A 15,030-nucleotide genomic window follows, 5' to 3' on the forward strand; every position below is an offset into this window, starting at 1 on the left:
GGGGGTCTTGATCTGAGATCTGTTACACCGACATTGTGTAATAAGAGATCTGCTAGCTTCTTGGCTGAGGGGAGTTTGGGCAGTAGGAAGAATTTGCACACCTTAGAAAGCTGGTCCACTACCACTTGGATCACATTTATTCCCTGGGAGCTTCCCCTGTGTTAAAGTCCAGGGGAAAATGTGATCCAAGTGGTAGTGGACCCACCTCGCTGCCAGTTTAGTTTTGTGATTTTCCCACCTGCTTCTGTGCATTTCTCAGGTAGACTGTTCCGGGTTCGTTTGACATACCAGTAGAGCTTCGGGCACCTGCCTCGGTTCAAACCCTGGTTTGGATGTTCCACATAAGCACTCCACCTTTCCCTATTATTACTTTTATTTGCATATATATATATATATATATATATGTATATATATATATATATATTGCATATATATATATATATATATATGTATATATATATATATATATTGCATATATATATATATATATATATATATATATATATATATATATACAAAGACATCCAAAGTCTCCTGGAAGTTCTGCATATTGATAGCGGCTCCCTGATGCCCGCAAATTAGTTAAAATCTCCCGGAATCTAGAGCAAGCTAAATGTTATTAGTTAACATTAGTTTACTATGTTAGTTAATATAAACTAATAATGAACTGCACTTATAAAGGATTTATTTATCTTTGTTAATGTTAATTTGAACATTTACTAATACATTATTCAAATCTGGTTAACATTAGTACTGTGAACTACTGTGAACTGTATTCATACTGTGAAGTACTGTGAACTGTATTCATACTTAATACTCATAATGTCTATTGTATCACATCTGCATTGTCTTGTATAGTCTGTATTCTGTCTTGTATAGTATAGTGTTATTTATGTTTGTACTTTTGAGAGTCACAAACAGCTGGAACTAAATTCTTTGTGTGTGTCAACACACTTGGCCAATAAACCTGATTCTAATTCTGATTCTGATATCCTTTTCTTCACTCCTTGTCCAGCCACACGCTTTCTCTATCTGCCACAGACACCTGTCTGTTTCCACCATCCTCTAGGATAGTTGGCCTGACCTGGCACCCCCTGCTCCTAGTGGAACTGAGGTCTCCCCGTAACAACAAAAGATTATCTTTACTCGGTACAGTATCTTTGTTTATTGTCCATCTATTGCTGTATTCTAGTTAGTCTTTTTGTAATTAAATACTAAAGAATAGTTATGTGATGTAAAATTCTCACACATTGAGTACAAAGCTGATTTTGTTAGTTTAATGGATGAGTATCATTTACATAAGATGGATACCTAAATTCATTCAACAGATTTAGCCTCATTAATAAGCAATTTTTGCTCATTTATTAGCAAGGAAAGGTGTACATTGTAAGTTTTACATTGTTACATTGTTATGAATGTCACATAAATGCTTTTAACATGCTCTTTGCATGATTTGTTGAATTGGCTGTTATGTAAAAAAAATATACTGCAATATTAAAAACATGGCAACATGGGACACAGCACACATATGTGTGAAGATCCGGAGTTTGTCTGTGTCCCCAGCTATTTCCTCCAAACCTTGGTCCTGTGATTCTAATCTAATCTAAGATAATTCAAAATTATACGGACCAACACTATCTGAAATGTTGAAACGGCATCATTGTGCAAAGTCGTCCCATTGTAGTGCAACACTCACTTTAGAAGGAATACACAAACACGGTAGAATCGGAATCATTTTAGAATCAGACTAAAATTTGTTCTTGGTTTTTATTTTTCCTCTGGCTGTAAAGCAAGAGCTTTAGAGATGAAAAAAAGAAAGTAAATAATGGGTATGAACATTTACATCATTTGGCAGATGCCCTTATCCAGAGAGATTTTTATTATTTCATTTTTTTATACAACTAAGCAATTAAGGGTTAAGGGCCTTGCTCAGGGGCCTAACAGTGGAAGCTTGGTGGACCAGGGATCGAACTCACAACCTTCCGATTGGTAGCCCAACACCTTAACCACTAGGCTACCACATGAACCCTCCCCATCTCCATCACAGCTTAATTTTATTGGACTTCATTATATTTTTAGTTTATGTTATATTTTCATTATATTCATTTGGTTTAAACAGCTCTGCCCATCGGGCGGAGACATTTACGGTTGATTCCGCATGTGCTGTGCTACATTTATCTCCACCTTAAATAACACTACTTCCTCCATATCCTGCTCCTATTCCCACTCCCCTGCCCTCAATGAATTTTCTCTGCTTCTTAGGCGACCTCTTCTGCCTCCTCTTCAATCTCGCCCTCTTCCTCAGCAGTAGCATCCTGGTACTGCTGGTACTCGGACACCAGGTCATTCATATTGCTCTCAGCCTCGGTGAACTCCATCTCGTCCATGCCCTCTCCAGTGTACCAGTGCAAGAAGGCCTTGCGTCGGAACATGGCAGTGAATTGCTCAGAGATGCGCTTGAACAGCTCCTGGATGGCTGTGCTGTTACCGATGAAGGTGACAGACATCTTGAGACCACGTGGTGGGATGTCACACACAGCTGTCTTGACATTGTTGGGGATCCATTCCACAAAGTAGCTGCTGTTCTTGTTCTGAACATTGAGGATCTGTTCATCCACCTCCTTCATGGACATGCGGCCACGGAAGACAGTGGCTGCAGTCAGGTAACGACCGTGGCGTGGATCACAGGCAGCCATCATGTTTTTGGCATCAAAGACCTGCTGTGTGAGCTCGGGCACGGTGAGAGCACGATACTGCTGGCTTCCCCTGCTGGTAAGAGGTGCAAAACCAGTAATGAAGAAGTGCAGACGTGGGAAGGGCACCATGTTGACAGCCAGCTTGCGAAGGTCAGCATTGAGCTGACCAGGGAAGCGGAGGCATGTTGTGACACCACTCATGGTAGAAGAGACGAGGTGGTTCAGGTCGCCATAAGTGGGAGTGGTGAGTTTCAGTGTGCGGATGCAGATGTCGTACAGAGCTTCATTGTCGATGCAGAATGTTTCGTCTGTGTTCTCCACCAGCTGATGAACAGACAGTGTGGCATTGTAGGGCTCCACCACTGTGTCAGACACTTTAGGAGAAGGCACCACGCTGAAGGTGTTCATGATACGGTCAGGATACTCCTCACGAATCTTGCTGATGAGCAGTGTGCCCATACCGGATCCGGTGCCACCACCCAGCGAGTGGGTGAGCTGGAAGCCCTGGAGGCAATCGCAGCTCTCAGACTCCTTTCTCACAACGTCCAGGACAGAATCCACCAGCTCTGCTCCCTCTGTGTAGTGGCCTTTAGCCCAGTTATTACCAGCACCACTCCGACCTGGAAACAAAAAAAGAAGTAAGTGTAAATATCTGTAAATATCATTAAAATATTCAGTGAATATCAATGATACTTTCGTAAACACATGTCATGAGTGAGAATCTGTGATTGACAGGCAGGTATATAGAATACCTTGTGATAGAAAATATAAACAACAATACACTATACAAGAGTAAATCAATTCCTAAATCTCTTCTACTAATGACTCACCAAACACAAAGTTGTCGGGCCTGAAGATTTGGCCGAAGGGTCCAGAGCGGACTGAGTCCATGGTGCCAGGCTCCAGGTCAACTAGAATAGCTCGGGGTACATATTTAGCTCCTCCATTGAAAGAGAGAGAGAGAGAGAGAGAGAGAACAGCAGTTCAATACACATACAGATAATTTATATAAAACATTTAATAATGATATCTGTATCATTGCATTAGTGTATAATAAATATAAATTTAATATGCATGTGCTGAGAAAAACCTCTGACCTACATTACTGTGTGTGTGTGTGTGTGTGTGTTTTACAGTTGTACCTGTAGCCTCATTATAGTAGACACTGATTCTTTCCAGCTGCAGGTCACTATCTCCGTGGTAGGAGCCTGTCGGGTCAATGCCATGTTCATCACTAATCACCTCCCAGAACTAAAAAAGCAAAACAAAAAACCCTCAAATCAGTCCACATATTTATACAATTTCAAAACTAACTCATCTCATCATTGCAGTTTAAACTACTTGTTATTTAATGACTGGGAAACAAGGCGTAATAAAAAGAGGGAGCAAATTGACAGCGGTGCAGTTTATGTATTGACTAAGGTTGCAAAATTCTGGGAATTTTCAAGGCTGGAAACTTTCCATGGGAATTAACAGGAATATATGGAAATAAACTGAGACTTTTAAAAAAAATGCAGAGTTGCCTATAATAGGGAACTTAAATGTAGTTAAAAAAAATCTTGCAGCATAATTTTGTTTAAAACAACAAGATTTAATGCAATTTAAGTTGAATTTGTACCCTGCTTTCCTCGGTCACTTGCACACAGCACACTGCTTACTGGAGGGCCATTGCATGTACAGTGGCCCCCTGCATGTACTTGCATTCTTCCATAACATGCACAGTAACACTTTATTTTAGGGTCATTTAACTTGTTGCTTATTAGCATGAATCTTAATAGAATATTTGCTATTTATTAGTACTTATTAAGCGCATATTAATGCCTTATTCTGCATTACCTTATTCTACATTCTTAATTGTACCCAGTACCTAAACTTAATAACTACCGTCCCCCACACACTCACTCCACCTGAAATAAAAAAAAAAATCCTGCATATATCACTTACGGGGGGATTCCCCTCCATTGTCCAGGCCTTGACTACCACGGAAGAGACACTTGCTGCATTCGAGTCAAGTAAGTTTTGATTATAAAACTTGGATAAATATATTTGATCTATGGTATTATAGTTTAACTAGCAAATACCAAAATGTGTTTATACAGTAGCTAGCTAGCCAGTAAATCAGATATCTAAATTTAAACTAGCACTATTTCATTGAAAATTTATGAGGCTAGCTATCATGTAGCTAGCTCAAGCTGTGATGTTATGCTTTTGTGTTACTCAATGAAAGAATCAATTAAAGTTCTACTTACAATTAAATCAGTCAATACGTCATTTTTAAAATTTGTATTACCTTGCATGCATGTCTGCTTATGACCAAACAAAATGTTTATTTATGTTTGTATATGATATAGTTTATATAAATTTCTCTATATTTCCAAATAATTCCCATAAATTCCTGTAAATTCCCATAAATTCCCGTAAATTTCCCATAAAGTTTCCAATTTGGAATATTTCCAAAATTCCCCAGATTAAGTTCCCGTGGAAAGTTTCTGGAAATTTACATTTGAGTCAATACATACACTGCACTGCTAGTATACTCCTCTTTGTGGAGTATATTACATATTTGTGAAGTGTGTGAAATTACATATAGTGTAGTGCACTTTATTATTGATAACTTGTACTTGGTTTTAATCTGGAGTCTGGAGCTTTTCATTGTTGCATCTCCAAAACTGCAGTACACCTCATTACATCTATATATAATTTTTTTTTTTTTTTCTTTTATCTATTCTTACCTTGGCACCAATCTGGTTACCGCACTGGCCGGCCTGGATATGAACAATCTCCCTCATGATTAACACTTGGTATAACGTGCTTGTTTTCTCAGATGTAACCGTGTAGCTTTTTTCAAAGGCTTTATATGCCTGGATTAACTCCAGCGAGACACTGGGTGCTATGGGCAGAATCAGAATCAGAATCAGAATCAGAATCAAAAATAGGTTTATTGCTAAGTATGCTTGCGCATACAAGGAATTTGTTTTTAGTGTCATACGCTTCTAGTACACAGACAACACACAGACAATAAAAATAAGATGAGAATAAAAAAATAGACATATGTAAATATAAATAGACAAACAAAAATTAAAAAATGTAAAAAAAAAAATCAGTTGTATGTACAGTTAGAATATTCTAGAATATAGAATAGAATAGAACAGAATAGAATAGAATAGAATAGAATAGAATAGAATAGAAATAAATGAGGTGCAGGGATATACTAGCATGGAAGTGGTAACAAATAGGATATTGTTATTGCGTAATGTTGGAACATTTTAATGTTCATTAGGTAGATGTCCTTTGGGATGAAACTGTTCTTGTGCCTAGTTGTGCTGGTATTTGGGGCTCTGTAGCACCAGCTACTGGCTGGCAAACAAAGACCTGCCCTTGTGAGTAGAGTCCAAGAAGTTGGCACCAGGCAACATTGGGGCTTTCATGATCTTGCTGCATATAAATACTGTGGCATACCCCCTGCAGCTCTACAGTCCATGAACATCGACCCCACGTTCCATGTCTCCTCGTCGATGGAGCCTCGGCTTTCACTGTCCACCGGATAATAGACTCCCGACGTCGTGCGCGGGGTGTCTAGTACTTGGGAGGGCTATGGTCCAGAGAAACTCTCATGAGTCCCAGCGCGACACATCCGAGAGACTGAGCAGCGACATGGCGACATGGGACTTGGCATACATATGTGTGAAGATCCTGAGTACTGTCTGTCTGTGTCTGTGTCCCCAGCCATTTTCTCCAGACCTTGGTCCAGTGATTCTAACCTAATCAAAGATAATTCATTCTGATACGGACCTAAACTATCTAAAATGTTGCAGTGGCATTGTTGTGCAAAGTCGTGCCATTGTAGTGCAACACTCACTTTAAGAGGAATACTTAAACACTTTCAGAATCAGACTTAAATCTGTTCTGGGGTTTTATTTTTCACATTTACTCTGGATGATAAAACAGTAAAGCAAGAACTTAAAATGAAAGACGAAAAAAGAATTCATATCATATTCACCATTATGAAATCTTCCCCCATCTCCATCACAGTTTCATTTAATTGGGCTTCATTACATTTATTGTTTTTATATTTTCATTATATTTATTTGATTTAAACCAGCTTGCACAGCTCTGCCAATGGGGCACTGAACTTATCAGCCAGATCAATATGACTGGTTTCCCAACCATAAAGTAGATATGTACAGTCAAGCCCGAAATTATTCATACCCCTGGCAAATTCTGACTTAAAGTTACTTTCATTAAATAGAGATGGAGTGAAGACACTGGTACACTGGATTTATAATGAAGGAACTATTACTACTAGTGTTTTTATTCTGTGTTCAATAACATTTAATCAAGATTCTCTGGTTGTTTTGTCCCCATTTGTCTAGTGCAAACTTTAAGACACTTATAAGACACTTATGGTTGATTCCACATGTGCTGTGCTACATTTATCTCTACCTTAAATAACACTACTCCCTCCAAATCCTGCTCCCATTCCCACTCCCCTGCCCTCAATGACTTTTCTCTGCTTTTTAGGCAACCTCTTCTGCCTCCTCTTCAAACTCACCCTCTTCTTCAGCTGTAGCATCCTGGTACTGCTGATACTCGGACACCAGGTAATTCATATTGCTCTCTGACTCTGTGAACTCCATCTCGTCCATGCCCTCTCCAGTGTACCAGTGCAAGAAGGCCTTGCATCAGTACATGGCAGTGAACTGCATAGAGATGCGCTTGAACGGCTCCTGGATGGCTGTGCTGTTACCGGTGAAGGTGACAGACATCTTGAGACAACGTGGTGGAATGTCGCACACAGCTGTCTTGATGTTGTTGTGGATCCATTCCACAAAGTAGCTGCTGTTCTTGTTCTGAACGTTGCGCATCTGTTCATCCACCTCCTTCATGGACATGCGGCCACGGGAGATAGCGGCTACAGTCAGGTAACGGCTATGGCGTGGATCACAGGCAGCCATCATGTTCTTGGCATCAAAGACCTGCTGTGTGAGCTCAGGCACGGTGAAAGCACGATACTGATGGCTTCCCCTGGTAAGAGGTGCAAAACCAGGCATAAAGAAGTACAGACGTGGGAAGGGCATGTTGACAGCCAGGTCAGCATTTAGCTGCCCGAGGAGGTGGAGGCATGTGGTGATAGTAGAAGAGACAAGGTGGTTCAGGTCACCATAAGTGGGAGTGGTGAGTTTTAGAGTGCGGATGCAGATGTCGTACAGAGCTTCACTGTCGATGCAGAATGTCTTGTTACATTACATGTATCATTACATTGGTGTACATTATAGTGTGTGTGTGTGTGTGTGTGTTACGGTTGTACCTATAGCCTCATTATAGTAGACATTGATTCTTTCCAGCTGCAGGTCACTATCTCCATGGTAGGTTCCTGTTGGGTCAATGCCATGTTCATCGCTAATCACCTCCCAGAACTATAAAAAAAAAAAAAAAACACAAAATCAGTCCACATATTCATACAACTTCAAAACTAACTCAACTCTGTAGTCTGAATGATTTGTTATTTTATGACTAAGAAACAATGGATAATAAAAAGAGGGAACAAATTGACAGCGTAGCATGTGGCTGGGTGTATTCCAATAGCCCCAGCAGTGCAGTTTATTTATTTAGTCCAATCTTATCTACAAAGGGCCGGTGTGAGTGCAGGTTTTCATTCCAACCAAGCAGACCAATGCACTTTCAGGGCCAAACCCTTATCCAAAGGGTAAACCTCTTCCCACTGATGGTGAATCCATGTGCTATTCAAGAAAACCAGGTTAGTATAGGTAAGAATGTGGGCTATGGGACCGGGGTCGTCCAAAAGCATGTGCCATGAGTAACGCTCAGAGTGTATTGGGTAGGACCGCCTTGATGATGGGCACAAAGTGAAGCTGGGGACCATAAGGACTCCACGGCACATGCCTCACCAATCATGGCTCTGCAGGCTAAACACTGCAATTGGTCAGTGGCAACGAAAACAGGATGCCTCAGGGTAGGGTACATGTAGGGTTGCAGCGTTGGTGGCAATGGGTAGGGGTATCATCACCTGCACAGAACACTAAACAGACAGAAAAACAACAGACCCTAAAACAAGACACAACAGTGAACAGTTTTACAATAATTGTCAATAAGGCCATGAAGCAGAAGTATACCACAGCATGCTAGAAAGGATGATAAGAGTCACCCCTAAACGCATCAAGCCAGCCATCCAGTCACCCAAGAAAAGCCAGTAGTACCACTCAGGCTCGGGTGCAACATTAATATGGACCATCTGATTGTAACTAGTTTTCATTTGGTCAAGATTGACAGTTAGCCAAGAGGGCCAGTGTGTAGAGGAACAATAGCACAACATTCAGTTCCAAACAATTTACATACTCCATTTCTTCTAGACCATGTTGCATATCTAGCACAAAATGATTCTGTACAGTCATAATAGTCATAGCATGGAATTGTTTGGAGAGTAAACCAAGCACAACTATTGTGTGATTAATAAACCTTTGCTGATTATACCACAAATAGTTTATCCATTTCAGGTTACAGTGGATCTGAACCTGCAGTATGACGACTGGCAATGCAAGGGAAGATGACTCCACTTGAGCCTGATGTTCCTCTGGGACACCTATTATTTCACCCTTCCAATCTACATAAACTTTAGCATCCGGGCCCTAACTTGGAAGGACAAATGAGTTGGTGTGACGTATGTACTTAGAGATATCATGTCTAGTGCGGTTTAGGGAGCCAAAGCTCAACATATGCTCAACATAGTTGTGGTTCAACATAGTTGTGGTGGCAGAGTTTGATATGTGTATTCTCCACAATACCAGAAAACATCTGAGATGGGCACTGTGCCGAGTCATAATGAAGAGGGTTCGCATTGTGATCAGTGAGCTATCATAACCATCAGAGGCACAGGGTACATGGACCACAGGAAAGTTTACATTCAGTGTAGTGTTACATGCAACTTTGGGCAGGTACCCTATTTCTTGACCTCTGTGTGACTTTAAGCAATACAGAAATCAAGTGTCAGAGCTCATGCAAACCTTTATTTTGTAGTACTGTTTGTGACAGTTAATAAGTGCATGATGAACTCAGCGTTTGTGTCCAGGTTCCCGTGTGAGAGTGGCAGATGACACACAAATTATTCGGAGTCATTCCACTGGGCAGAGTCTCTAAGCCATTGGTAATACAAATTATCGCCATATCCCTCAGTAGTACCATTATACAGTTGAGTAAACAATGAGGCATTACTGTATACAGATAGTCCGAAGTGCATATGTTCGCTACAGAAACCAAGACTTTGTCTCCCCTGGCAAAGCATGTTGTGCCACATTGTCCCCAAAAGATAATGCCCACCTGGGTTACATTGCCATTAGCGACTTGCTCAACCAGCATACGTGCCGAAGTTAAACTATCAAAAGCAAGCTTAAACAGGGTCTTGGAAACAGAATGAGCCTGATAGTAGGCGAATGGAGCAAGATGTCTGCATGTGTCACAGAGCATATACAAGCCTACAGTGAGTCTGTCTGCCCTGCATGTTCCATGCTACCAGAGTGATGGCCAGCCTCTGATTTCTGATGAGTACATTAAGTACTACATGGGATTATTATCAGAAACGGCAGGCTTTAATCATTTAAACAGGAGGAGGAGGAACTTCTTGAACATCTTCCTTCTTACAAAGGGTGAACACAACACCAAAAGCATCTTAAAATATACTTGCTCGAAACGCTTTTTGATATCGCAAATTTTTATGTTTTCATGAGTGTCCGCTTCTAGCTGGTTAGCCCATTAGCATCACTTGCTCACCTGTTTCAGGTAAATTCCTTGTGCAAAACTAGTACTTCCTCCACCTCTACTCTGCAGATTTCTTTGTCGAGGCCCAGCACACCCAGGAAGAGGCTGGCCCAGGTGTCGTTCACTCCGGCGCCAGGGTACCACGGACCCTGGGTGCAGCAGCAGTGGAAAACGTGAGCTTGGCCCGGGTCGAGGACCTCTCCCCCTCCATTGCCACCGGTCTTGGAGATCTAAACCAGAAGCTGCTTCACCCCTTCACGAGACGAAATGCAACGTGTTGATCATCAGAGACTCCATCACCCACCGTGTATGTGGTACTGCTGTATGGTGTCGCAGCACAGGTACCTGGGAGCTGTTCTCTTTCATGCCAGCATAAACGACACCAGCCTGAGGCAGTTGGAGATCCTGAAGAGAGACATCAAGACCCTGGTGGAGATGGTTCACAGCACATCACCAGTGTTGTATAAAGTACTAGAAAGCAATACTTGAGTAAAAGTACAAGTATCGTACTAGAAAAAGACTTTGGTAGAAGTGAAAGTCACCTTTTAGAATATTACTCAAGTAAAAGTCTTAAAGTATCTTATATTTACTGTACTTAAGTATCAAAAGTAATTTTCTGATATTTAATGTACTTAAGTATTTGAAGTAAAAGTAAAAAGTAAAATTTCATTGATGTTCGGTAGGCATAAGAGCAGGGGCGGTTCTGGGGTTTCATCTTTAGGGGGTTTTAGCCCTCAGTGAGAATTTAAAACAAGAAGAGTTTTATATTATATATTATATGACTACATAGTAAGCCAAAAGTTATGGTATTATTAAATGGCAAAAGTGGACACCAAAATTTTATGCATGATGTAATGATGCTAGTCTTGAATCAGATCAGTTCATGTATGTGTGCATTCTCTACAAACAGTGTGTCCAATGAATGCAGTCATTAATAAAATAAATATTCACAAGACAAAGACCAAATCAATAAATGTTATTTTTATTTAGTATTGATATTGGATTAATATTTTGTTTGTGCTATCAACTCTGGTAATAAGAATAGTGGTTGCTTTTGGTTGCCGCCTTTATAGATAAATGCCTCCAGCTCCGACTGCGCGTGCATGCTGCGCGTGTCTGTGCTTCTCCATAGAGCGTGCGGACGTGCAGCGATTCGTGCGGACGTGCGTAATGCAATCTAGGAGCAGTGATTCGCCAAACCTCCCTTATTGCAGTCGCACACATTTCTTCTGATTTTATTTTGTAGTAACGAGTAACGAAGATGCTTATTGGAAATATAATGGAGTAAAAGTATACATTTTATCTAGGAAATGTAGTGGAGTAAAAGTGAAAGTTGACGTAAATTTAAATAGCGAAGTAAAGTACAGATACGTGAAATTTTTACTTAAGTACAGTAACGAAGTATTTTTACTTCGTTACATTACAACACTGCACATCACCCACATCAAGGATCATCGTGTCTAGACGCTTTCCAGTGTACCAGCGAGGAATTGAGAGGTTCATTAGACGTTTTGCCTTAAATGAATGATTACAGTTTGCGTATCATCCAAATCGCTCCACGAACAATGCCATTCCCACAGCCCTTCATTTAGCCCTCACCCACCTGGACAATAAAGACACTTATGTACAAATGCTGTTCATAGACTTTAGTTCAGCATTCAATACAATCATCCCTCAGCACCTGATTGGGAAGCTGAGCCTGCTGGGACTGAAAATCTCCCTCTGCAACTGGATCCTGGACTTCCTGACTAGGAGACCTCAGTCAGTCCGGATCGGGAACAGCATCTCCAGCACCACCACACTGAATACTGGAGCCCCTCAGGGCTGCGTGGTCAGTCCACTGCTGTTCACCTTGCTGACTCACGACTGTGCAGCAAGCACAGATCGAACCATATTATCAAGTTTGCCGATGACACGACCGTGGTGGGTCTCATCAGCAAGAAAGACGAGCCAGCATACAGGGAGGAGGTGCAACAGCTAACATCTAACAGCTAACAGGCTCATCTGTAGAGATCATCAAGAGCACCAAATTTCTTAGTGTTCATCTAGCGGAGAACTTCACCTGGTCACTCAACACCAGTTCTATCACCAAGAAAGCCCAGCAGCGTCTTCTTACAAAGGCTGAAAAAGGCACATCTCCCACCATCCTGACTACTTTTTACAGAGGGACCATTGAGAGCATTCTGAGCAGCTGCATCACTGTCTGGTTTGGGAACTGCACCATCTCGGATTGCAAGACCCTGCAGTGGATAGTGAGGACAGCTGAGAAGATCATAGGGGTCTCTCTTCCCTCAATCATGGACACTTACACTACACGCTGCATCCACAAAGCCAACAGCATTGTGGATGACCCCACCCCACCCCCCACACACACTCTTCACCCTCCTGCCGTCTGGAAAAAGGTACCGAAGCATTCGGGCTCTAACGACCAGACTGTGAAACAGTTTTTTCCCACAAGACATGAGACACCTTAATAACTGAAACTGAACTGTTCTGAGCACATCGTCATTGTAAATGAGAACTGGTTCACAATCGACTCAATTGGTTAAATAAAAGGAACTATCAACTTTATGGACTGCACAGACCTACACCAAATACACACACTTCCAATACACATCCATCAACCTGTTTACATGCTGTTTTTGCACACTTTTTTTTGCTCTTTGCACATACTGTCTCACATTTCAGTCTTTTTCAGTCATTTGCTGTTTTGCACAATACTTAACATTATCTCAGGGACCTGCTGCTATGACATTGTGTTCACTCTGATATTACTGCATGCAATATTGTTGAACATACAGTACTGTTTTGCACAATACTTAACATTATCTCAGGGACCTGCTGCTATGACATTGTGTTCACTCTGATATTACTGCATGCAATATTGTTGAACATACAGTATTTACACTGGTGGCGCTGTTTCTGTTTATTGTCTTCTGTGTATTGTCTTTTCTGTAATTTCTTTTCTGCACTGTCTTTTGTCCTGCACTGTCTTGTCTGTCTTGTTTGTCTTGTCCTGCACTGTTTGCACCAGGTTGCACAGATGCACTTTATGTGGCTAAGAATTACTTACTAAGTCCATAGCTTTGTCTTTGTTTTATGTAGCACCATTGTCCTGCAGAAACGTCTCATTTCACTGTGTATTGCAACAGCTGAATGACAATAAAAGCTTCTTGACTTGACTTGACAGTTGTGGTGTCGTGATCAGAAACAACTCTTTATTGACAACTGGAATGTTTTCTGGGAGCGTCCTAGGCTATTCCGTGTCGATGGCCTGCACCCCAGCAGAGTTGGAGCGGAAATCAGACAACATCTCCAGGGTGCTGCACACCGTCTGATTAGTAAATTGAATCATACTTCTGATAGCTATTCGCGACCTCATCATCAAATAGATACAAATGCACACACAGCTCATCCTATAGAAACTGTGTCTGTTCCCCGAGTAGTGAGATCAAAAAGTAAATTCAAATAGCCAGTGAAGCGAGTGGAGGACAGGGGTGATGTGTGGAGGTGCTGGAGGTGCTGGAGAGAAGACGTGCTGCCGCGTTTTGTACCATTTGGAGCCGATTGAGAAGTGATTGGTTAAGTCCAGTGTAGAGAGCATTACAGTAGTCAATCTTTGAGCTGATGAAGGCATGTACAGTATAGCTTTTTCAAGGTCAGCTTGAGACAAAAATGATTTTATCTTGCTGAGTAGTCTTAGCTGGTAAAAGCTCGCCTTCACTACTGCACTGATCTGCTTATCGAAGTGCATACTCTTGTCAAAGAGAACACCCAGGTTACGCACGGTAGGAGCAAACTGAGGTGTTAGAGGACCAAAACTAAGAGAACTGCTGGGTGAATCTGGGCTAAACAGGATGTACTCAGTCTTTTCTTCATTCAGATGAAGGAAGGTCTGGGAAAGCCACTGTTTGATATCCTGAAGGCAATTATGGAGCGGGTCCAATGCAGAACGATTACTCAGAATCACAGGAAGATAGATCTGGAGATCGTCAGCATAGAAATGAAATTGAACGTTGTGATTGGAGATGAGTTGACCAAGTGGCAACATATAGAGTGAGAACAGAGTAGGACCAAGAATAGATCCTTGAGGCACACCAGATGACAGAGGAGCAACTGAGGAAGAATAATCATTAAGCATTACTGAAAAGGTTCTGTTAGTGAGGTATGATGAGAACCAATTTAGCATCGCACCCTGCAGACCAACAACATGTTGTAGACGAGAGATGAGGATGGCATGATCCACGGTGTCAAATGCAGCGGTTAGGTCCAGTAACACCAAAACCACAGAGCTTTTACCATCCAGGGCTCCAAGAATGTCATTATGGACCCTCAATAGCGCTGATTCAGTGCTATGTCTTGACCTGAAACCGGACTGAAATGTATCAGCAATGCCGTGCAGTTGAAGGTGAGACTGATGCTGCGCGAAAACAAGCTTCTCCATCAACTTGGACAGAAATGACAGGTTAGATATAGGACGGAAGTTGGAGAGTATGGGGGGATCAAGGTTGGGTTTCTTGAGCAGCGGTCTAACAATAGCGTGTTTGAGAGCAGCGGGAAC

General features: G+C 41.5%; 1 protein-coding gene and 1 pseudogene across 8 annotated transcripts; both read right to left on the reverse strand.

The window, feature by feature from the left end:
* Window positions 1-2,258: 2,258 nt before the first annotated feature.
* Window positions 2,259-5,515, reverse strand: LOC132846140 (tubulin beta-4B chain-like). Of its 8 annotated transcripts, XM_060870712.1 has the most exons (5): window positions 5,429-5,485; window positions 3,839-3,947; window positions 3,527-3,637; window positions 3,057-3,316; window positions 2,259-3,020 (listed from the first exon to the last, which is right to left on the reverse strand). In XM_060870712.1, exons 1-5 carry the CDS (start codon window positions 5,483-5,485, stop codon window positions 2,259-2,261), a joined length of 1,299 nt encoding a protein of 432 aa, XP_060726695.1. The 8 variants fall into 8 exon arrangements, with proteins under 8 accessions (XP_060726695.1, XP_060726697.1, XP_060726694.1 ...); XM_060870714.1 differs by having other exon boundaries at window positions 2,259-3,316; window positions 5,429-5,515; XM_060870711.1 differs by having other exon boundaries at window positions 2,259-3,316; window positions 3,527-3,634.
* A 1,698-nt stretch (window positions 5,516-7,213) lies between these two features.
* LOC132846051 (tubulin beta chain-like) lies at window positions 7,214-10,835 on the reverse strand (annotated as a pseudogene).
* Window positions 10,836-15,030: the final 4,195 nt, after the last annotated feature.

The sequence above is a fragment of the Tachysurus vachellii genome, chromosome 5, assembly GCF_030014155.1.
Source record: "Tachysurus vachellii isolate PV-2020 chromosome 5, HZAU_Pvac_v1, whole genome shotgun sequence".
In the NCBI taxonomy this organism is placed as follows: domain Eukaryota; kingdom Metazoa; phylum Chordata; class Actinopteri; order Siluriformes; family Bagridae; genus Tachysurus; species Tachysurus vachellii.